The 23,272-nt window shown below is 45.8% G+C and overlaps 1 protein-coding gene across 2 annotated transcripts in view; it reads right to left on the bottom strand.

Annotated features, from left to right (window-relative positions):
* dync1li2 (dynein, cytoplasmic 1, light intermediate chain 2) overlaps window positions 1-19,631 on the bottom strand; it is a 95,897-nt gene extending 76,266 nt beyond the window's left edge. For both annotated transcript variants that reach the window (XM_038806227.1, XM_038806228.1), the window contains exons 1-4: window positions 19,496-19,631; window positions 18,897-18,970; window positions 18,465-18,581; window positions 196-426 (exon numbers count right to left, since the gene is read on the bottom strand). In XM_038806227.1, the coding sequence (XP_038662155.1) occupies window positions 196-426; window positions 18,465-18,581; window positions 18,897-18,970; window positions 19,496-19,587 (514 nt within the window). In that variant the 5' untranslated portion in view covers window positions 19,588-19,631. The remainder of the gene's footprint in view (window positions 1-195; window positions 427-18,464; window positions 18,582-18,896; window positions 18,971-19,495) is intronic.
* Between the last annotated feature and the right edge of the window lie 3,641 nt (window positions 19,632-23,272).

The following is a 23,272-nucleotide window of genomic DNA, read 5'->3' as shown; positions in this document are numbered from 1 at the left end:
CAACACAACAGTTCTAAAATCAAATGCCACAATCTAAATGCCACTTAGCTTAACACTGTACTTACGCGACACAGCAGAAACACCAACAATCTCTCCACCGGATCCAATACAATCCAGCTCATCAAAATAAACCACAGGAAGGACATGGAGTTGAACTTCATCTTTCCACATTATAAAATCTGACATAATACTCACATGCCTGCTCCATTTCCCTCATTTCCTCAGGTGGCATCTTCAGTTTGTCAATGTGCTCCCGCAAGACGCTAGCCCATTTCTGCAAAGAATCCATGATAGTCCAAGGCCTAGCCATGTCTGCCACAAAGACTGCCAGCGTGTTCTTAATGTTGTCCCCAGAAACAGCAAACTTAAGAAGGCCCTTGTGGTACAGCTCACCATCCAGAATCCATACATTACATCGTGTGTGATCTGTGGAGAAACATGGGATTACTCACTCAGATTAAACATAGTCACTAGTCATCCTAGAAAGTCCAGACTTTAGACTACACTGGCACATAAGGTGGATCATTAGTGCAGAAATGATAGTGTACCAGTACAGCAATACCTTGTCGCATGTTAAGGACATTGGTGAATCAGTTGGGTTCTAACAAAAACTCAATAGTTACATGGTCATTATTATTCCGGATTTATTTAATTCCCCAAACTGTCAAGGTACAATTTGAGCTCATGTCTCCAAAATCAACAGGCCTCTGAATCACTTGTCGAGTAACATAATCAACCAAACATGGAGTGGTGCTACAGGCTTGAAAGGCTCAATGGCAAACTGTCACAGTCCCATATATCAACTATAATTTCAACACAAACATTTTACGGATTAAGATGACTAAAGAACAGAGAAGGGGTCATAACCATCATTTATTTTTGCCCATTCCTAATTGCCCTTGAACTGAGTGTCTCACTCGGCCATTTCAGAGAGTAGTTAAGGGTCAACCACATCGCTGTGGGTCTGGAGTCACGTGCACCAGACTGGGTAAGGATGATAGATTTCCTTCCCTAAAGGATATCAGCGAATCAGCTGGGCTTTTACAGCCTTTTTATAATAGTTTTATGGTCACCATTACTGAGGCTAGCTTTGTAGTACAGATTTTATTAACCGGATTCCACCAACTGACGTGGCGAGGGAACCGGAGACAATCCATTCAGGGGTAATATCAGGAAGTACTTCTTCACACAAAATGCAATTGAAATCTGGAAACACTCCTACAAAGCTGCTGAGGTCGGGAGAGGGGTCAAATCCAAAACTGAGATTGGTAGGTTTTTGTTAGGCAGGGGCATTAGGGTAATAGAAACAAGGGCTAGATGGAGTTAAGAGACAGATCAGATATTGAATGATGGAAGAGGATCAAGGGGAATAGAGACCTCCATCAGTTCCTATGCATCAACCAAAATATCCATATGCACACATTTTATAGCAATGGTGAATAAACAATACATAGGAATGCCCATACACTCGTGGCAGTTTCCGAAACTCCTTAATCCAAGCAAAAAGAATTAAGTGAAATGGGATAGGACAGGAAAGTGGAGTTTGAGGTCAAAGATAAGCCTCCATCTTATTGGGGTGGTGCAAGCTCCAGGGACCATGTGGTGTATTCCTGCTACACCTTATGTTTCTTATGCTAATTCCCTACCTTGCCATGCAGTCACTGGTTTGTTCACAGGAAGGTCAGGAGATTAATTTCTAGAGCCGGCGGGGAAAATCAGCACACTAGGTGGAAAACAGTGGGCAAGAGGCGTGACAGAGTATGTGCCTCAGAAAAGGCTTTGCTATGGAGGATATTTTTACAGATTCTCAGGGAGAGCCAACAGCTATGCAAATTATATTCTTGGGTGGAGTACATGCCAGCTTTGAGGGAAAGTACATAAACAGGACATTAACTATTCAAATGTGATCACAAACTGCAACGACTGACTAATACAGTAGCCTAAGGGCAATGAGGGAGGCACCATAGCGAGGGAGGCGAAACAGGTTGGATATGGGAATTGTTAAAGTCATAACTCATGAATCTGCAGCATTAATGATCAGAGTTGCTGAGTGCAGCAAACCCAAGCTTAATGCAATGAAGCAGATTCAAACTGCTGAATTCTCACCATTATACACAGTTTTAAGCAGAACTCGAGGCTTTCAATATACGAGTCGGCAATAATATGAAAACAGGATCTGCACCGGACATTGTAAAATCACATCCAATGACATAACTAGGTTCTATCAAAATTCTGAAGCATTTTTAAGAAGTTGACAGAAGTTGCAATCTCACAGGCATCCAAGCGGCTACTCGCTACTCAAGCTTGGGCAGAGAGCTGTTTGCTATTCCATTGTGGAATTTATCACAATTGTGCCAGGTAATCATTTAACAGCGATGGGAATCGCTCAACAATGGGAACTCTGGGCAGCATCGTGGCACAGTGGGTTAGCCCTGCTGCCTCGCGGCGCCAAGGTCCCAGGTTCGATCCCAGCTCTGGGTCACTGTCCATGTGGAGTTTGCACATTCTCCCCGTGTTTGCGTGGGTTTCACCCCCACAACCCAAAAACGTGCAGGTTGTGGATTGGCCACGCTAAATTGCCCCTTAATTGGAAAAGATTAATTGGGTACTCTAAATTTATTAAAAAAAAAAAAAAAAAAAACAATGGGAACTCTGAATGAGCATCCTCACTCACAGCAATCATCCCACAATGATTCTCAGGAGCAGCCCGGTAGTATAGTGGTTAGCACAATTGCTTCACAGCTCCAGGGTCCCAGGTTTGATTCCTGGCTTGGGTCACTCTGTGCGGAGTCTGCACGTTCTCCCAGTGTCTGCATGGGTTTTCTCCGGGTGCTCCGGTTTCCCCTCTCAGTCCAAAGATGTGCAGGTTAGGAAGGATTGGCCATGCTAAATTGCCCTTGGTGTTGGGTGGGGTTACTGGGTTATGGGGACAGGGTGGAGGTGTGTGGTTGGGTAGGGTGCTCTTTCCAAGAGCCAGTGCAGACTCGATGGGCCTCCTTCTGCACTGTAAATTCTAAATTCTATGAATATTTAATTTCAGTGATGAATTGTTGGCTTAATGCTAACCAGTAAATTGAGTGTCCCTGATATTCAATGCTTCACTGTTGCCAGTTGTGCCGTCAGCTATTGAGGCCTACGCTCTCGAATGCCCTCTCTAAATCTCCCCACCGTTGTCTTCCTTTGATGTTCCTTAAAACCCACTTCTTTAATCAAACTTTTGCTCATCTATTCTATGATGCATTAAGCTGAGACAGGGTAGAATTAGCTGATGTTACTATGGTGGACTATTACAATGGGAAGTCTTAATGATACCACCACTAAGTAACACCAACGAAAAAAAGCACAAAACACACTCGAGTAAAGCTAATTCTATAAAAATAATATTTTACACAATTGAGTGAGTGGGGTGGTTGGGGAGAGAATTTTATAATTTTTAAGTCTTGTTTCGTTGCTCTTGTCCACTTGCCCCACGAAAGAAAAAAAAAACAAATTAAAAATGAAAATCGCTTATTGTCACAAGTAGGCTTCAAATGAAGTCAGTGACAAGCCCCTAGTCGCCACATTCCTGCGCCTGTTCAGGGAGGCTGGTACGGGAATTGAACTTGCGCTGCTGGCCTGCCTTGATCTGGTTTAAAAGCCAGCTATTTAGCCCACTGTGCTAAACCAGAAGCCAACCATCTAGCACCACCAATATTTGAATATCTTGCATAATAGTTACATGACATTCAGCCCAACAGGTTGATGCAGAATCAAAATGTAGCGCATCTAAAAATCTACCTGCTCCTTCTGGAAGCTAAATTTGAAAACATACTGGCTAGCTTGTGCTCTTCAAAAACATCTCTAGTCCTACATTAAGCTTCATGTGATAAAGCTCTTCCATCCCTCGAATGTGCAGTCACCTCTGCAGTTTGCACAAGTGCCAAAATAAATTCTTACCTTCCACCAATGATTCTGAAAGTAAACAAAAACATTTGAAGAGGTTTGTGAATTACATTGATGCCGTTCTCGGTTGCCATATTCTGCACTCCGAGGGTTACTAAGCAGTCAAGGCATGAAGGAATTCTTCAGCTTCCTATCATCCACCAACTCAGTGGCATGATTTCTATCCTGCTGCATGCCATAACACAAGTGTGGGAAGAGTAATTTGATAGATTGCAGTGGCTGTTTTGGAACAGAGACAGACTACATGCTGCAGAAATGAAATTCAACTCAGAGAAAGACAAGACGGAAAGAGAAATAGTACAAACAGACACTTACAAAGTGGAGAAATCTAGACTTTCCTGCCCTCTCTCCCACCCTGCACTCCAATCAAAGCATCTGTCAGAGAACACCCCAGTTAGTGCCTTCATTCCCCTTTTACAAGACCATTTCAACAACAGTTGAGAAATTGGCCAATCCATGTATCAATTATGCCGTCTAAAGACGTATTGCTCAATATTATCCCTAGACTTTTACGAAACTACACCTACATTCTCTCATCCTGAAATCATAGTTTAGCCTGAATTGGTTCTCACTTTGTACTTCTTTAACCCTTAGATTTCTCACTTTAGAAATCTGTCTTGTGATCCTTCTCTATACCTCGGAGGAACTGGATGTGTCCCTCATTTCTCTGACCAGGCTTGAACTCTTTTTTTATATAAAGAGTACGCAATTCTCTTCTTTTGCCAATGAAGGGGCATTTTAGCATGGCCAATCCACCTACCTGGCACATCTTTGGGTTGTGGGGGTCAGACCCATGCAGACACGGGGAAACTCCACACTGACAGTGATCCGGGGCCGGGATCAAACCAGGGTCCTTGGCACCGTGAGGCAGCAGTGCTAATCACTGGGCCACCCCTGGTTTGAACTCTATTTAAGCATCTAAAGATGAACTTTTAAAAAAGAATGTTAGAATCAAAGTGGGTGAAGAGAGTAGGAAAATTAGGCAGATTGTTATCCCTGAAGGCAGAGTACATGAAGCAATGCATTGTGTAGCACTGAATCAGACAAAGTAAAAGATACCAGCCCCTGTCTGAAGTGAACTAGCTGATGAGTGGACATCGAAGTGGCACTCTCGTCCCATTGGGTTAGAGGTCGGGTGGGAGTGGGACCAGTCAGCCCAGGTTCCCACACCATAACGCAAAACCTACTGATAAGTACATGGATATACACCTCTGGTTGAGCTACAATGGTCGCAATCAAAAAGCATGCAAAACACACAGTGACCTCCTCCAGCTCGACAATCCTCAGATCTCCGAACCTCTCAATTCTGGCCTCTTTCCTCACAGTCATACAAAATTAAAATAAAGTATTGAGGTTTCTGATATATATATATATATATATACACTAGTTGTTGTTCAGGTTTACACATTACAAGTTACCTGAACAAGAGTGACCAACGACCACAAGAAAGTAGTAATGGTTTCAGAAAATTAAAAGGACACCGCAGTGTTAAAAGCAGATTTCTGCAGGAATTGACTGCCTCTGGTACACTGCATTGATAGCTACTGGCATCCCAATACTTGACGTGATTGGAGTTAACAGGCAGGATGACACTGCAATATGCAGAGTTTGTCTCCGACCCAATAAAAATAGGTCATCATCACGGATGTTGCAATGCAGTCTTTATGGATAAATGGAAGAATGCAATTCCCAAAGCACCAGTAAAACTCCTGGAATCCCATATACAACCTGCAAAGAGGCACAAGATGACCCCGAGCAGCAGAGATGAGCTGGAAGAAAATTAACTGAAGAAATTTAGACTTTTAAGCCTCGAAAGATGATACTGGAGAGATATTCTCAAGGTATCAAGTTTAAGAACATCGAGAAACTTCTCCAGAATATTAATTTAAATTGGAACTGGGGAACATGGGTAAATTTAGGTCTGATATCAGGATATCACTCTTCAATAGTTTTTGAATATAAATTGAGTACGCAATTATTTTTTCCAATTAAGGAGCAATTAACGTGACCAATTTACCTACCCTGCACAACTTTTTGGGTTGTGGGGGCGAGACCCACACAGACACGGAGAAAGTGCAAACAACACACGACAGTGACCCGGGGCCGGGACCGAACCCGGGTCCTCAGCGGCGCGAGGCAGCAGTGCTAAACACTGCACCACCATGCTGCCCCCGCTCTTCAATAGTTGAATTCCAAACTTAACTTTCATTCAGGGTAACGGAAAGAAAAACCCTGGAATTTGTATTTAGAGATTTCAATCAGGTAACATTAGGGTGTTAAAAGCAAATTACTGCAGATGCTGGAATCTGAAATGAAAGAGAAAATGCTGGAAAATCTCAGCAGGTCTGGCAGCATCTGTAGGGAGAGAAAAGAGCTAACGTTTAGAGTCCAGATGACGCTTTGTGAAAACATTAGGGCATTGGCAGATGGATAAATTACGATGGTCCATGTATTTACCTCCTTGTGATATCAAAAAAAACAGAAGCTGACTTCATGAGTCATTGGCCCTAATCCCAGCTACGTACCTGCTTGTCCGCGCCTCCTTTAAAGGCACCTGGCCCTCCATTATTCTAACCTGCTCTCCAAATTTGGGTTCTCCAGACGGACGCTCCTGCAAACAAGTTAGGGCCAGCTGTTCATGGACCACTGGCTCCGCCTGTTGCTAGTGTGAGTCAGCAAGACATCCGCAACAACTGCTTGGTTACAGCTGATTACTCCAACCTCTCCATTACAAAGAACATTAAACCATCGCTCAGCCTCCACCCAGCACATTGCAGCCCACACTGAAGGCAGCAAGCATGGTGTGTGAACCAAATCAGCCCACGGGGTGACATCCACAAGCACGCAACTGCCACGTGGGACCAAATATTTGACCAGAGGGAGTAGCTGAATATTTAGGTTAGAATACTGTTTATGACTATTTCATGCTGTATGCTGCAACAGGTTGACAGTGACACACAGCAGGAATTCTATTACTTAATTAACAAGCTGCTGTTTCCCTGATGAAGTACAGCAGGATAAACCTCCATGGCATCGTACTACTACGGCTGCGCATTTCTAGCATTCGCCGTTTAACTCTACATTTAGAGAGCACGTAGGCGATGCCACAGGCCATTCATTGCTATGTCTTAACTAAATGCTGCCAGATGCACATCATTTGTTGCTCAACTGGACTTTTTTTTCTAAATTCTACAAGTTTCAACAACAACATCTGTTCATAGGACCGTCCCAGGGAGTGATCACAGGAGGTAATTCAATACTCACTAAGGTTTAATGGATTTAAACCAGAAACTAGGCAACGTACAAAGAAAGTGACTATTTGATGGAGCTCCCCATGCTGTAAGGTCGATCAGCAATGTGTTAGCAAGAAAGAAAGCTGGATTTAAAGTGTGTGCAAGGCCCCACCTGGCTCCATGGCACAATTACTACAATCAAAGATTGAGACTCTCGGGGTAATAGCAAGGGAGCGTTTCCCGATGGAGATGCTGTCCTTCAAACAAGAAACCTCCTATCTGCCTGATCTCGTGATATACAGATTTCATGTGACTATTGCGATAAGTGCAGCAAGCTCTCCTGGTGTCCTGGGCAACACTTGCGTCAACGAGGATACTAAATAATATTCTGATATTCAACTTACTATTGGATATTCATGCAAGTCTACAGGTGCTTCATATCACATTAACATTGGTATCAAAACACAAATGTAATCGGGGCCGGGATTCTCCCCTACCCGGCGGAGCAGGAGGTCCCGGCGGGCTGGAGTGGGCAGCACGGTAGTGTTGTGGATAGCACAATCGCTTCACAGCTCCAGGGTCCCAGGTTCAATTCCGGCCTCGGGTCACTGTCTGTGCGGAGTCTGCACATCCTCCCAGTGTGTGCGTGGGTTTCCTCCGGGTGCTCTGGTTTCCTCCCACAGTCACAAAGATGTGCAGGTTAGGTGGATTGGCCATGATAAATTGCCCTTAGTGTCCAAAATTGCCCTTAGTGTTGGGTGGGGTTACTGGGTTATGGGGATAGGGTGGAGGTGTCAACCTTGGGTAGGGTGCTCTTTCCAGGAGCCGGTGCAGACTCGATGGGCCGAATGGCCTCCTTCTGCACTGTAAATTCTATGAAATTCTATGAACCACTCCGGCGTCGGGCCTCCCCAAAGGTGCGGAATTCTCCGCACCTTTAGGGGCCAGGCCGGCGCCGGAGGGGCTCCCGCTCCGCTGGCGCAAATGGCCTTTGGCGCCACGGTAGCTGGGGCTGAAAGGCCTTCGCCGGCCTGCGGAAGTCCGCGCATGCGCCGGAGCGTCAACGGCTGCTGACGTCATCCCGGCGCACGTGCGGGGGAAGGGTCTCTTCCGCCTCTGCCATGGTGGAGACCATGGCGGAGGGGAGGCGGAAGAAAAAGAGTGCCCCCGCGGTACAGGCCCGCCCGTCGATCGGTGGGTCCCGATCGCAGGCCAGGCTACCGTGGGGGCATTCCCCCAGGGTCAGATCGCCCCGCTCCCCCCCCCCCCCCCCAAAGAGCCCGCCCGCGCCGCCAATCCCGCCGGCACCAGAGGTGTTTTCATTCCCGCCGGCTGGGTTTGCTGTCAGCGGCGGGACTTCGGCCCATTGCGGACCGGAGAATCGCCACAGGGGGCAGGCCGACGGGCGTGATTCCCACCCACGCCGATTCCCGGGTGGCGGAGAATTCTGGCCACGGCAGGGGCGGGATTGACGGGAATTCCGCCCGGGGAGTTCACATCAAAAATGGAGAAAGTCTTACTTGCAAATGGACATGGCAACATGTTGGGATAGTCACTACCTAAATACTCATCACACTCGAGATAGAGAATGAGATCCCCCAAATATTTAAAATGCACAATGACAAGGAGGCAGGGGTTCAAGGTGCGAAGGGAAGTGTCCTGGAGGTTATTTAAGAAACATCAATAGAAAGATGAATGGGAGAGTATTCAAGATCGGAGATTTAATGGGCCTCCTTTATCAGAACCTAGCTTAGAAATATTCGTTCCACTCCTGAAGGATACGTGAAAATCACTCAACAGATCACATTTGTAGTGCCTTGTACATAGTGTACGGCCCCAAGGCATTTCAGCTTCAGTCAGAGGACAGACAGCATACCCCCGCAAAACAACCTCTATGGATCCCAAAGTTGGATATCTCTGGGCCACTGTCTGTGCGGAGAGTCTGCACGTTCTCCCCGTGTCTGTGTGGGTTTCCTCCGGGTGCTCCGGTTTCCTCCCACAGTCCAAAGATGTGCGGGTTAGGTGGATTGGCCATGCTAAATTGCCCCTAATGTCCAAAAAGGGTAGGTGGGGTTACTGGGATGGGGTTGAGGTGTGGCCTTGGGTAGCGTGCTCTTTCCAAGGGCAGTGCAGACTCGATGGGCCGAATGGCCTCCTTCAGCACTGAAATTCTATGATTCAAACAGCCCCCTTCTGCAGTATATGATTCCACACAGCGTTGGAGATTGGTTTGGATAGTTTCTAAGCTTTGTTTTTGAAAGACTACTGGATGGAAAATTTTAGCTCTTATGAATGCTTTGATAGAGTTTTCTTTTTTCTTGGGGATGGGGCGGGGGGGGGGGGGAAGTCTCAGAAGGAATCAAAGGTGTTTTAGGGTCTCAATTGCAAAGAGGTAGCTGATACATACTTGGAACCTATAGGACTACAGACGAAGAGCTGGCAAGCAAGATTTGGCTAGATGGGCTCAATGGCCTCCTTCCGACACCGTACACTTTCTATGTTGCTATTAAATGGACTTGGACCGAGGTCAAATGCAAGCAAGAGTTTTGAATTACCTCAAATCTACAGAGGGCAGAACATGGGATGCTGGTGTGGAATAGTCAAGTCTTGAGGTAATGATGGCATGGACAAGGGTTTGAGGCAAATAAGGTGAGGAGGAGCAAGGCAAGGCAAAATTGAAATGAGCAGTATTAATGATGGGACAAAATAAGTGATCAAATCATCTCAGGGTCAAATATATAGAATTACGGGAATTGAACCGTGCTGCTGGCCTCCTTGGTCTGCTTTCCAAGCCAGGGATTCAGCCCTGTGCTGAACCAGCCCCCAGGAGACCATTCGGCCCATCAAGTCTGCACCAGCCCTTGGAAAAAGCATCCGACCTAAGCCCAACCCCCACCCGATCCCAGTAACCCAACCCAACCTTTTTGGACATCAAGGGCAATTTAGAATTGCCAATTCACCTAACCGGCAAGGAAAGGGATGGAATCTGGAGCAAGGGAACAGACTTTATGGCAGGAATCATAGACAGTGGCTTTGCTCTTCCCAATATTTAGCTGGAGACATTTTCTGCTCCTTCAGTGCTGAATGCCGGGCAAGTATTCTGACAACTTTAGACAGTGCAGGGGTGAAAGTAGAATCCTATGTTGTCAGGATACACGCAGAATCTGAAATTATGTTTACGAACGATGTCACCCAAGGACAGCGTGTAGCCAGGAACTAGGATGGCGTCAAGTGTAGATCTTTGATAAAGACTTTGAGGGACACCAGACTGTAAAAGCAATTTCCGCAATGCAAACGCTGAACCCAAAGCAAGTGAAAAAAATCTGTTCTGTCATGCAAAACCCCTCCCACTCTCCATTAAAGGAGATCAGGAGAGCTGTAAACAAAGCCAGGATTTAGTTATGTCCAGTTCCGACTGACTCTCGCTCCCACTTTAAACCCCAAATTAATTCTAATCAACAATGGCCACACAAAACTTCCATTTATCTTGCATCTTTATCAGTGAAACATCCCAAAATGCTTAACAGGAGTGATTATCAAACCAAATCTGACAATGAGACACATCAGCAGATATTGGGGCAAATGGAAAGCTTGGTTAAAGTGGCAGGGTTGGTGGAGCATCTTACTAGAGGCGAGAGGAGAGAGGCAGAAAGACCCGTGATGGGGCAGGAAAGGTAGCAATTGCAGAATATATTTGTCTTGGCATCCGGCAGCCAATGGTGGAGTAATGAAAATCAGAAATGCACAGGAGGTCAGATTTGAAGGAATATGGGACCTGGTGAGGTTGAAAGTAGGAGGAGATTACAAAGGCAGGGAGAGGGGTTGGGGGTGACAAGGCCATGGAGCGATTCAACAATGAGAAATTTAAAATCAAAGAGTTGTCAGACTGGGAACCAATATAGGATAGTGACAGGCAGGGTGATGGGCAAGTAAGGCTTGGTCTGAATTAGGATGGGGCACCATTAATTATAAATAATTACTGACAGCTATCCACATTGGGGTGGCACGGTGGCACAGTGGTTAGCACTGCTGCCTCGCGCGCCGAGGACCCGGGTTCTATCCCAGCCCCGGGTCGCTGTGCATGTGGAGTTTGCACATCCTCCACGTGTCTGCATGGGTCTCACCCCCACAACCCAACAATGTGCAGGCTTGGTAGATTGGCCACGATAATTGTCCCTTAATTGGGAAAAAAATAACTGAATACTCTATTTTATTTACAAAATTACAGTTATCCACATTAAGATACGATTATTGTCTAAGTCTACTCTTGCATCAGAAGGCATGCAATCTGTGTGGGTAAAGCTGAGGAATCACCAAGGAAGAAAAGACCCTAACAGTGGTCAGGATGTGTGGGGGTGAAGATAAAATATGTGTGTAAGCTAGCTAATAATATAAAAGACTGCAAGAGATTTTTCCGATATATAAAAGAGAGGCAAGAATGGACATTGGGCTACTGGAAAATGAGGCTGGAGACGTTGTAGTAGGGAAAAAAGAAATGGCAGAGGAACTGAATAGGTACTTTGCATCAGTCTTCACGGTGGAAGACACCAGTGGCATACCAGAACTGAGAGTCAGGGTGCAGAGGCGAGTGTAGCGGCCATCACTAAGGAGAAGTTGGACTACACCCCAGGGTTCTGAAGGAGATGGCTGAGCAGATTGTGGAGGTATTGGTGGTCACCTTTCAAGAATCACTGGAGGCAGGGAAGGTCCCCGAGGACTGGAAAATGGCTAATGTAACACTGCTGTTTAAGAAGAGAGGGAGGTAGGGCAGCACGGTAGTATAGTGGTTAGCATTGCTGCCTACGGCGCTGAGGACCCGGGTTCGAATCCCGGCCCTGGGTCACTGTCCGTGAAGAGTTTGCACATTCTCCCCTTGTCTGCGTGGGTTTCACCCCTACAACCCAAAAGATGTGCAGGATAGGTGGATTGGACATGCTAAATTGCCCCGTAATTGGAAAAAATAATTGGATACTCTAAATTTTTAAAAAAAGAAGAGAGGGAGGCAGAAATTATAGGCCGGTTAGCCCGACTTTGGTTGTTGATAAGATTAGAGAGTCTATTATTAAGGATGTGATTGCAGAGTACTTGGAAGTGCAGGGCAAAATAGGTCTGAGTCAGCCCGGCTTCATCAAGGGGAGGTCACGCCTGACAACTCTGTTACAGTTCTTGAGGGAACGGGACAAAGGAAAACCAGTGGACGTTTTCTATTTGGGTTTCTGCTGTAATGGGAAGAACCCCACTTTGTCGAGTCTCTTCTCATAACCTGGTACCATTCTACTAAACTGCTTTCTCACACTCCTTAAGGCCTTCATATACTTCCCAGAATTGTTCACAATGCTCCAACTGAGGCTCAGGTAGGGTGTTGTAAGCTTTTTTGTTTTTGTATTTGATTTCCAATGTCAGTATTTTTAGTAGCCCTTCAACTCATCCGGTCAAATTCAAAGAGCTGTGCACATACACTCCCAAGAGAATTGGTATGACACTGGATAAATACAAATTATAGATAAAGTTAAATAGTTTGATCTTAAAAGGGGGTGCAGGAACTGACACCTGGGGTTGGCTGTATACAAAGCTTTGAAGGTGGCAGGATAACTGAATATGGTCATGAACCTGCCAAAAAAACAAATTAAACTGACGAGGAATGGCACCTTTAACACTCGAACAGTTTCAGAGGCATAATCAGAAATATGTCAACACCAAATCAAGAGAAGATATATCACGAGGGATGACCGTACGTTTAGTCAAAAATGAATTTGAAGTGAGGTCCTAGAAGATGAGCAGCACGGTAGCATTGTGGATAGCACAATCGCTTCACAGCTCCAGGGTCCCAGGTTCGATTCCGGCTTGGGTCACTGTCTGTGAGGAGTCTGCACATCCTCCCAGTGTGTGCGTGGGTTTCCTCCGGGTGCTCCGGTTTCCTCCCACAGTTCAAAGATGTGCAAGTTAGGTGGATTGGACATGATAAATTGCCCTTAGTGTCCAAAATTGCCCTTAGTGTTGGGTGGGGTTACTGGGTTATGGGGATAGGGTGGAGGTGTTAACCTTGGGTAGGGTGCTCTTTCCAGGAGCCGGAGCAGACTCGATGGGCCGAATGGCCGCCTTCTGCACTGTAAATTCTATGATCTATGAGAGAAATTAAGAGGTGGATGGGTTTAAAATAAGAACTGTGGGAGCAGGTAGTTGAAGACACAAGACAGAGTGAGAAGAAGACATGAGCCACGGAAGGGATAGACAGTGGCATCGTGCTGGAATTTAAGTTCAATCAATAAATCTGGAATTGAAAGTTAGTCTCAGTAAAGGTGACCATGAAATCATCATGGATTGTTGTAAAAACCCATCTGGTTCAATAATGTCCTTTAGGGAAGGAAATCTGCCACCCTTACCGGGTCTGGCCTACATGTGGCTCCAGATCCACAGCAATATGGTTGGCTCTTTATTCTGAAATGGCCTAGCAAGCCGCTGATTTCAAGGGCAATTAGGGAGGGCATAAATACTGCCTTGCCACATCTCAAGAAAAAAGAAAGGTGGGGATGAATAGCTTATTTGGCAGCAGGAGATTACAGATCGAAAGGGCTGAGGATGATGGGATTTAAAACACAAGAGAATCTGAAATTGAAGATACTGAGATACCAGGGACCAATTGTGGATTATAGCGAGGACTCGTGCGGTAGACGAACAGGACTTGGAGGGAGACAGGTTATAGGAGGGAGACAGGTTATAGGGGGGAGGGAGGGACAGGTTTTAAAAAGGAGAGAGTCAGATGAGTTTACGGTTAGTGCGTAAAACGTTTGGTTGTACAGAACAGGAGTATTGCTGAAATTTGTTTCTCAATTCTGAGATTTTTCATCTCGCACTCATCCAGGACATTTACAGGGACACAATGCAAGGTAAATCAACACGTTTTTATTGTATGTGGAGCGAGTTCTGATTAATTGGCAAGTTGACTCTGATAGAGGCATTGCCATGGAGAATGCACCAGTTGACGGTGACAGACAGTTAACTGGCAAGCATGGTTTAAAATTTAAAAACAGACAGCTTGCCTCTAGTTGTTCAAGGCATTGCCCGGAGCAAAGAATCAGCAAAAAAAAAATGGCTGTCACTCATTCAGCTGAAACAGTAGTAATATGTGCAAATGTTCCCCGTCTGCAAAGTACAGGGCCCGGTACATTAATATGTGAAACTTCCAGAACACACAAACGAGTCACACTGCGAGCCGGGCTGGATCTTAATTGGATGTCAGCGGAATTTGCTTCGGATTATTTAGCAAATGTTGTCCAAATGAGGAATCACATCAACTGTCGGACACAGTTTTTAGTTTTGCAAGCATGGGTTGGCTGCGTATGGGCTTTACCTTGCCTGCTGTGAATAACAGAAGGGGCGTGCTGTTTGATAGGATCCACCAGTCTGTGGGATGAACAGTCTGCTTACCAATGCTGATATTCACATATCACATTTATCATTTGTGTGATCGGCAGAACATCTTTTGGCTTGATTGTTGCATCCTGCTACTGGTGAATGCCACTCGTGTGGCTACTGCATAGTAGCAGGGTGAAACTAGCTGTTTCACCCTGCATTGTTCACATTTTTGATATCCCTCATCTTTCCAGGGTAATTGGAGCACTTATCAGGTTGAAAGTGACAGCCTTAGACCCGTTCATGAGTGCGAGGTATACAGCACGATCTGATCAGGGGAGCCATTCTCCCACAGGATGCCTTTGATGCAACCTATTTCTGCCTCAAGCTTGCAAGGTGAGGGGCTTAGACCCTATATACAAGATGTCAGTGTGGGTTAGGTGGATTGGCCATGCTAAATTGCCCTTAGTGTCCAAAAAAAAGGTTAATTGGGGTGACTGGGTTAAGAGGATGGGGTGGAGGAGGTGTGTGCTTGAGTAAGGTTCCCTTTCCATGGGCTGGTGCAGACTCGATGGGCTGAATAGCGGCCTCCTTCTGCAGTGTAAATTCTATGAATCTATCAACAGGTGCATTCTCCATGCAACACCTCTACCAATCAGCACTTTCCTCGCACAATCCAAAGCTGATTTCCCTTACGCCATATTCTTGTAAACGCCCAAATGAGTGCAAGACTTCACATTAAAAAAAAGACTGTTTTTTTCAGCAATAGTCTAATTACAGAGTGTGCTGGATGAGGCGCCAGCAGGACAACATTTGAATAATCCAATCTGCAGCTGACTGAGGAATGGTGGAGGGTTTCAGCAGCAGAAGCTATGAAGTAGGAGCATAGACATGGACAATGTTTATGAAAATAGCTATTTGCAATGGAAGGCATAGGGTCAGAAGCTCAGTTTTATGGGGTGATGTGTGGCAGGATGTTGCTCAGGACACCAGGAGGAAAACTAACCACTCTTGGAATCCTTCCTCTCCACCTGAACTACAGAGGCACAATGCCTCAATCTCAACCAGAAGACAGAATCTTGCAAAGCAGCAATCCAGCAGTACTACATAGTCAACCAGATCATACACTGATGTCCCAGAGTAAGACCTGGCTATACAGACCTGATCTATTCTATGTATAAACCACTAGAATCTTTGGTTATGATCTAGCTTGTTACTCACTGCGGGTGTCAGTCACTCCAATCTGTTCCAGTTTCTCTCTAGCTCCTTGGTATCAAAGTCACTTTGGAGTCAAGGCTGAATTGAAATGTAACTGTGCGGAAATAAAATTCTGCATAGAACTTTAGATGGCACATGGAAAAAGACAGTACACAAACCCACAACCGAATGCACCAACTCCCACAAGCAGGTTAACGCGAGTTATTAATGAAGCCATATCCATTATCTGAACAAATGAATGTGGATATACTGAGGGACATGGGAAAGTTTTTGCAAACAACATTACTTTGAGTCAACATCCACAGCACATCCCTTCAGATATATACTTTTGATATTAGATTTTGAATATTCCCCCCCTCCCCAAACTAAGAAACACGCCAAGTTGAAAATGAAAAATGAAATGAAAATCGCTTATTGTCACAAGTAGGCTTCAAATGAAGTGACTGTGAAAAGCCTCTAGTCGCCACATTCCGGCGCCTGTTCGGGGAGGCTTGTAGGGGAATTGAACCGTGCTGCTGGCCTACCTTGGTCTGCTTTAAAAGTCAGCTATTTAGCCCTGTGCTAAACCAGCCCCTGATCCACAATCAGCAATAGTTTCTAGATTCTTAGATCAACTGTCTGGATGCAACTAAACTGGATAAATAAACTAAAGCCTCCCTCGCCAGGTTTCATAGAAGCATTTTCCAACAAGAGTAGAAATTAAGAGTAAAAACATCTCTAACGCTGGACATATTGAGACCACTCAAAACTGTTCAAATTAACCCAAGCGGGAATTAAACCATGGACCATTCCTGCTGCATGGCTTTGTACAACAGCGGAGTGAATGACTCATCATACCACTGGGGGATTTACTGTCAACAATTCACCTGACACAGATAGGTCACAAAACTGAAATTGTTCAACTCTCAGCAATGACAAATAATTTAATTCTTCAGAATAAATGGCAACACAGAAACAAAATACTTGCCTTTAGTAAAGGAGCAGAGTCAAAACCAAATTGCCTCAAAATAAGATGGAAATAACTTTAAAGCTCTCAGAATAGAAATAGCAGACATCACATTGTGTCTTACAATGGTTGTCCCTGTTTAGGGAATCTTCCAAACCGAACTATCTGCCAACAAAATACATTACTTTGCACACATGCTGCGTCATAACTCAGTTCTGTAAAAGGCACATCCTACATCTTCTTGCAGGTGATCACTTGCCAACGAGTATGATTGTCCACCTAAGAACTCAATGTCACTGGTCATGGGTTCTGTGGCTGAACCTAGAACCGCATCTCCAACTGCACACTTGGCAGGTATTTCCGGGAGACGGGATGGGTCCTTGGGCTATGGATCACAGATAGTCCTTTCTCAGACTCCTTTTTTGTACCTCCTTTGTAGTCAGGTGTTTGCGAACCATTGTGTCCCTTCAATCCGGAGTTTCCTCCAAGTAGGGCTCTTCTGAGCAAGGGTCGCTCAGGTGTTGATGTCTAGCTGCATTTCTGAATAAGCCTTCAGAGTGACTTTGAAGTGTTTCATTTGTCCTCCTCTTGTTGGAAGCTTTTCTTGAGCTGGGCAAAGGTAATTTGCTTTGGCAGTCAAGACCGTGACATCTCAGCGCGGTCCAGCGGAGTTGGAGTTGATTTCGGATGACCATGGCCTCATGCTGGTGCTCTTGGCTCCTTCTATGACACTGATATTGGTACTCCGGTCCTCCCAGCTGATGCGGAGAATAAATCTCAGACAGCATTGATGGTACCTCTCCAGGGCCTTGAGGTGGCACTTGTACCTAGTCCAAGTTTCTGAGCCGTAGAGAAGAGTTGGGAGGACAGCCCCCTTGTACACAAGGATCTTGGCATCAACATGGATGCTGCAATCTTCAAAGCCTCTCATCCTTTGGCATCCGAAGGAGGTGCTCGAGGATTGGATACGATATTGGATCTCCACATCGATGTCAGCCTTAGATGAGAGGCTCCTCAGGTAGGGAAAATGTTCCACGTTTGGATGGGGTTTCTCTGTTGATCTTGCCCTGGGGTCAAAGACTGAAGTCTTCTTGTGGTTGATTCTTCAGTACGCTTCTGTAAGGAGTCAAGCATGGCATGGAGTTTCTCGTCTATATACATCACGATTAAAAACCAAATCTTAATTGTTCTGCTGATCACTGGTTAGGTTATAGGCCATTAACACCAAAGCACCTTCTTCAGCTGTACACACACAGACTTCACAAATAACCATTATTTCCAAGGTGGTCCAGATAGCTTAGCAAGTTTATCCTGACAGTATGCATGTCCTGCAGATCCCTTTGATTCAGCAACTTGGAGGACAGATTTACTGAGCCACTTGGCTAAGGAGATGACATCCATAGAATCCCTAGTGTAGAAGGAGGCCATTCAGCCCATCGGGTCTGCAGCAACCCTCCAAACTCCACTCACCTCACCCTATCCCCGTAACCCCACCTAACCTGCCTATCTTGGAAGGAATAAACCATTTGATTTCTAGTTTGTCTACAGAACTTGCAATAACCGAGAACACAACCCCTTGTAACCATCAGATCACTCCAACACCACTTAGCACATCACTGAACTAGAATTTTAAAAATCAAAAGCACGTGAAAAAAAAAACACGCATGGTAGAAAGACACCACACATCAGAACAAATTCTGAACTATATTACTACCCCAACCCCTGGCATATCACTGTATCATTTGACACACACACAGAGTCACCATACTGACCGTCTCTGTCTTCATCGTGTATATTTAGGTACAAATATTCCAGTCCCCTCCCTTTCTTGTTATGTTCTGCACCTTGGAGTTTGGCCATGAGTGTGGTCTTTCCTGAGCCATCCTCGCCTACAGAGAGAGAGAGATAAGCATTCATCAGCAGTTACAAATAATGAAGCTGTGAACAAGGTGGAGAAATAGCAAGAAGCAAATCCCATTCCCCAATGCAGAAAACATTTGTTTATATTTCAAAAAATGATTAAAATAGTCTACTTCAATGCAGGCATTACATATAAAATCTATCATTTGCTGGCACATTCGCCCATCACTTAATACTTTTCCTTGCCTGTTGTAATCATTCACTTCCAGCAATTAGAGAAACGATTAAGGCAGCCGATTTACATTTGTCGTGTGCACAGATTATCCCATTAATTTCATACTTACCTAACACGAGGATATTTTTCCCAGTGGGTAGTTTGGATCGAGAGCGGGTGGAGACTTCACTCAGGATGGAAGTCCTGCAGAGACAGGGGAGGGGGTTAAAAAGTCATTTTCGGATCACCAGCATTTACCATGACAGTCACTCCCCCCACTAGGCCTGGTACTGCCCATTGCCTCCCTCATTGTAGACACTCCTTACAAAATCTGCCTCTATGGCCAAACTTAGGGGTGGGGAGGGGATCTATGCCAATATCTCCCTGTGTGGCTCAATGCAGCCTGAGAATGGGCTGGTAGAAGTCTCGGGGGGGGGGGGGGGGGGTTGTTCAATTAAAGGCGCTTCCATCAGCTTAAATTTTAAAATTAAAAACGAGTTGCTGTTTTGGGGGGGGGGGGGGGGGGGATTTGATAATAAAAAACAAACCCGCCCGCCCGCGTACTGACCGAGCGGGGAGGCGGAGGGGAACCAGGAGGAGGAGGAGGAGGGCCCGCCCGCCCGGGCCGCCGCTCCCACGCCCGCTCGCCCCATCAGGCGGCGGCTCCGCCGGGAGGGAGGGGAGGAGGGGTCGCCGGTACCGCCGCCCGGCCCGGCTCGGCCCACCTACCACAGGTTCTGCCCCTCGTCCTCCTCCGCTGCCGCCTCCTGGCCCTCCGGCGCGCCTCCCTGCTGCAGCTTCCTCTCCCCCACGGGCGCCATCTTCGCCACTGCGGCCGGCTGCCCGCCGTGACGTCACCGCCCCGGCAACCGCAGGACCCCGGCAGGGCGGCCGCGGCTGGCGCCTGTTCTCTCATCAACATCAACCGCCAGCCAGCATACCCCCCCCCGCCGACCCTTTGTTTAATGGCATGGCGTCTATTTCTGTTTCCGAATGTTATTTTTTTGTCAGGCAGCTGTGCGGGCAGCGGTTCAGGGCCAGGTCCCCCTATGTAGGGGAGGGGCGGTGGTGACTTCCAATGACGTCATTGGGATGGTGTGATGATCTGCGTAAAGCAATTCTGCCCAGAACATTATACCCGACCTCCGACCACCAGGTGGCAGGGTGAACCCACCTCGTGACCCTGTGTCTGGGAAGTTGGGAGTAAGTCATGTTGGTGGATAAAGGTATTTTGCAGCAGCTCTCCAATAGTAGTTTGTGTTTTATTTATTCCAGTTATTTTACCACGCAGTTGTTTCATAATAAATTATTTCAACTCGATGTTCTGTAGTGTATCATTCATATCGGCCAATCCACAGAACATGACAGTTGGGAAGGGGAATTAAGGTGATACCATCTGCTGTCCCTGCCGACCAACCGCCACCTCCCTGTGCGTTCCCAACAAAGACTCAACGGTCAAAACACAAAGAGGAGTTGCCTCAGGATCCTGGTGCTCCCTCCCTAACAGCACTGTGGGTGCATCTACGCCACAGCTGCTCAGGAAGGCAGCTCACCGTCACCTTCTCAAGGGTAATTAGGGATGGGCAATGAACGCTGGCCTCGCCAGCGAAGCCCACATCTCGTAAGTGAATTTTTAAAAGCATGATCACAGGGTTCAGATTCTCAAAATCTTGACGTTGAGCCAGCAGGAACATGCTACTACTAATAATAATCTTTATTGTCACAAGTAGGCTTACATTAACACTGCAATTAAGTTACTGTGAAAAGCCCCTAGTCGCCACATTCTGGCACCTGTTCGGGTACACAGTCGGTATTCCCGTACCAGCCTCCCCGGACAGGCGCCGGAATGTGGTGATTAGGGGCTTTTCACAGTAACTTCATTGAAGCCTACTCGTGACAATAAGCGATTTTCATTTCATTCAGAGGGAGAATTCAGAATGTCCAATTCACCAAATAGCACTGTGTGCAAATTGGCTGCTGTATTTCCTTCCTTATAGCTGTCATAACCACAGGCACTGGGACATTAATGAAACCTTAAAAGCAGGTCATGGGACCCTTATGAGACTGGGGGATTGATAATCCAAATGATGGAATACACACGCCCCCACTGAGTGGTGGGGTACCCCGTCTACATCCTATATAAAACCGGAGGGCCATGAACTGTGGGCTGGCTCCTGTGGTAGAGTAATTGCTCTTGTTCTGTAGCATTAAATCTTTTTCCCTTGACTCTATCTTTTCAGCTCGTTGTGGACTCCTTTCCCGACCTTATAAGAATAGCAGTGACTGCATTTTGAAAGTACTTCATGGGTTGTTAACCGCTCTGGCGTGCCTGCTGGTCGTGAAAGGCACTAAATAAATGCAAGTCTCTCTTGGATCCCAACCTTCTATATGTCATGGCAGGTCTCTGACAAAAATTGAGGCACACATCCTATTTTCTCTGCCTTCTTCCCTCACTGGGAACATCATTTTTAACTTCTCCCTGTCATCCCACCTGTTTTTTTTTACCTCTCCCTGAGTCTCACTTTCTGTGCAGGTGAATGGGACTGTAGTGATATCGTGGTTGTCTTGTAATTCACAGACTGACCACTAGCGGCCTCTTTAGTATATAAGTGAATGTTAGAGCCAGGAGACCGTGGACTGAGTAGGGAGCAGAGAGAGAGATAGTGGTTTGTGCATATTCCTACTGTTGTTTTTTTAATTTAGGGACAATTTGGCATGGCCAATCCACCTAGCCTGCACATCTTTGGGTTGTGGGGGCAAAACCCACGCAGACACGGGGAGATTGTGCCAACTCCACACGGACAGTGACCCAGAGGCGGAATCGAACCTGGGACCTCAGCGTCGTGAGGCAGCAATGCTAACCACTGTGCCACCATGCTGCCCGGCATCTGTTGTTTTATAATAATATAATCTTTATTGTCACAAGTAGGCTCACATTACCACTGCAGTGAAGTTACTGTGAAAAGCCCCTAGTCGGCACATTCCGACTTCTGCTGTTCGGGTACACAGAGGGAGAATTTAGAATGTCCAAATTACCTAACAGCATGTCTTTCGGGACTTGTGGGAGGAAATCGGAGCACCTGGATGAAACCCAGGCAGACACAGGGAGAATGTGCAGACTCCGCACAGACAGTGACCCAGGCCGGGAACCAAACCTGGGAATCTGGCGCTGTGAAACAACAGTGCTAGCCACTGTGCTACCTTGCCGCCAAGGTAGTTTTGTATACATTTGACCTAGGTTAATGTTAATAAATCTTTTATAGCTTTAGCTACAAGTGTTCTTGTAATATAAATCAGCCCATCCCACAAGGACATCACACGGTACCAGGAATGGGGTATTAAACACTGAGAAACAACCTGCTACAAGGTCCATAGGGATTTGAAGATTTTGCAGACTGCAGGAATGAACTACATGGAGTCGTTGAAGCCACCAATGAGTCTCAGATTTCATGGTAATCTGGTAATCAGCAACTGGTGTGTGTTTAAACAACAATTTAATTTGTTTCATGCTGCAGTAAATTTAAAAGATCAATCTGATTTGCATAAGGTAGTGATACTTCTAACAGCGGCAGGGCCCGAAGCAATTGCCGTGTTTGATATGTTTAAATTTGCAAACGATGAAGGTAGTAAAAATTTTAACAAAGTAATTCGAAGATTTGATATGAACATTGCACCCCCAGAAAGAATGAAACTTATGAACACTGTGTTTAGATCACGTTTACAGAAAACAGAAGAGTCCATAGATAATTTAATCGCTGATTTAAAGTTAAAAGCTAAAACCTGTAATTTTTCTGCGGTGGAATCTTCCCACATTCGGGACCAGATTGAGTTTGGTGTGAATGAAAATAAGGTGAGGGAGCGTATGGTGAGGGAATCAGAGCTGTCTTTGGGCCAAACAGCGAAGATTTATCAGGCTCACGCAGCACAGCATTCAAAAATTTTTCTCAGTAATGACAGCGTCTTCTTGGAGGAAAGCACTCCGGTTCCGAAAAGGCGAGAAACTTCCAAAAAAAGGCGGGAAAATTCCTGCAACTCCCCGCACACCAAGAGTCAGGTTAAAATCAGGACAAAGTATTTCTGTGGAAAAGATGTGGTCAAAGGCCCAAATTAAGGCAGTGTCCAGCGTTTGGCAAGTTTTGTTCCAGATGCAAAGGAAAAAAAAAATCACTTTGCCCAGAATTGTTACTCTCAGCTCAACCCCAGCTCAGTCAGCCGAGTAGAAGACACAGTCTCCAGTGATGAAACAATCATTGTTTGTTGGAGTAATAACAGAAAAAACATTTTTTTTGGAGACATCAAAAAATTCTTCAGCACTGAAAAAAATGCAAACTGAATGGTACAGTAGTCCAATTGAAGTTAGACACTGGTGCCAAAGCCAATTTAATCAGCATGACTGAAAACCCTAAAAATTCAACCGATTAGAAGAAATCACAAAATATTTCTGACAGATTATAATGGTTCAAGCATTAAATTGTGCTTGTGACCTGTGTGTGTGGTAAAGAACAC

Source organism: Scyliorhinus canicula, chromosome 9 (genome assembly GCF_902713615.1).
Source record: "Scyliorhinus canicula chromosome 9, sScyCan1.1, whole genome shotgun sequence".
In the NCBI taxonomy this organism is placed as follows: domain Eukaryota; kingdom Metazoa; phylum Chordata; class Chondrichthyes; order Carcharhiniformes; family Scyliorhinidae; genus Scyliorhinus; species Scyliorhinus canicula.
Note: the sequence above shows the minus strand (reverse complement) of the source record. Positions and strands in the feature narration are given on the sequence as shown.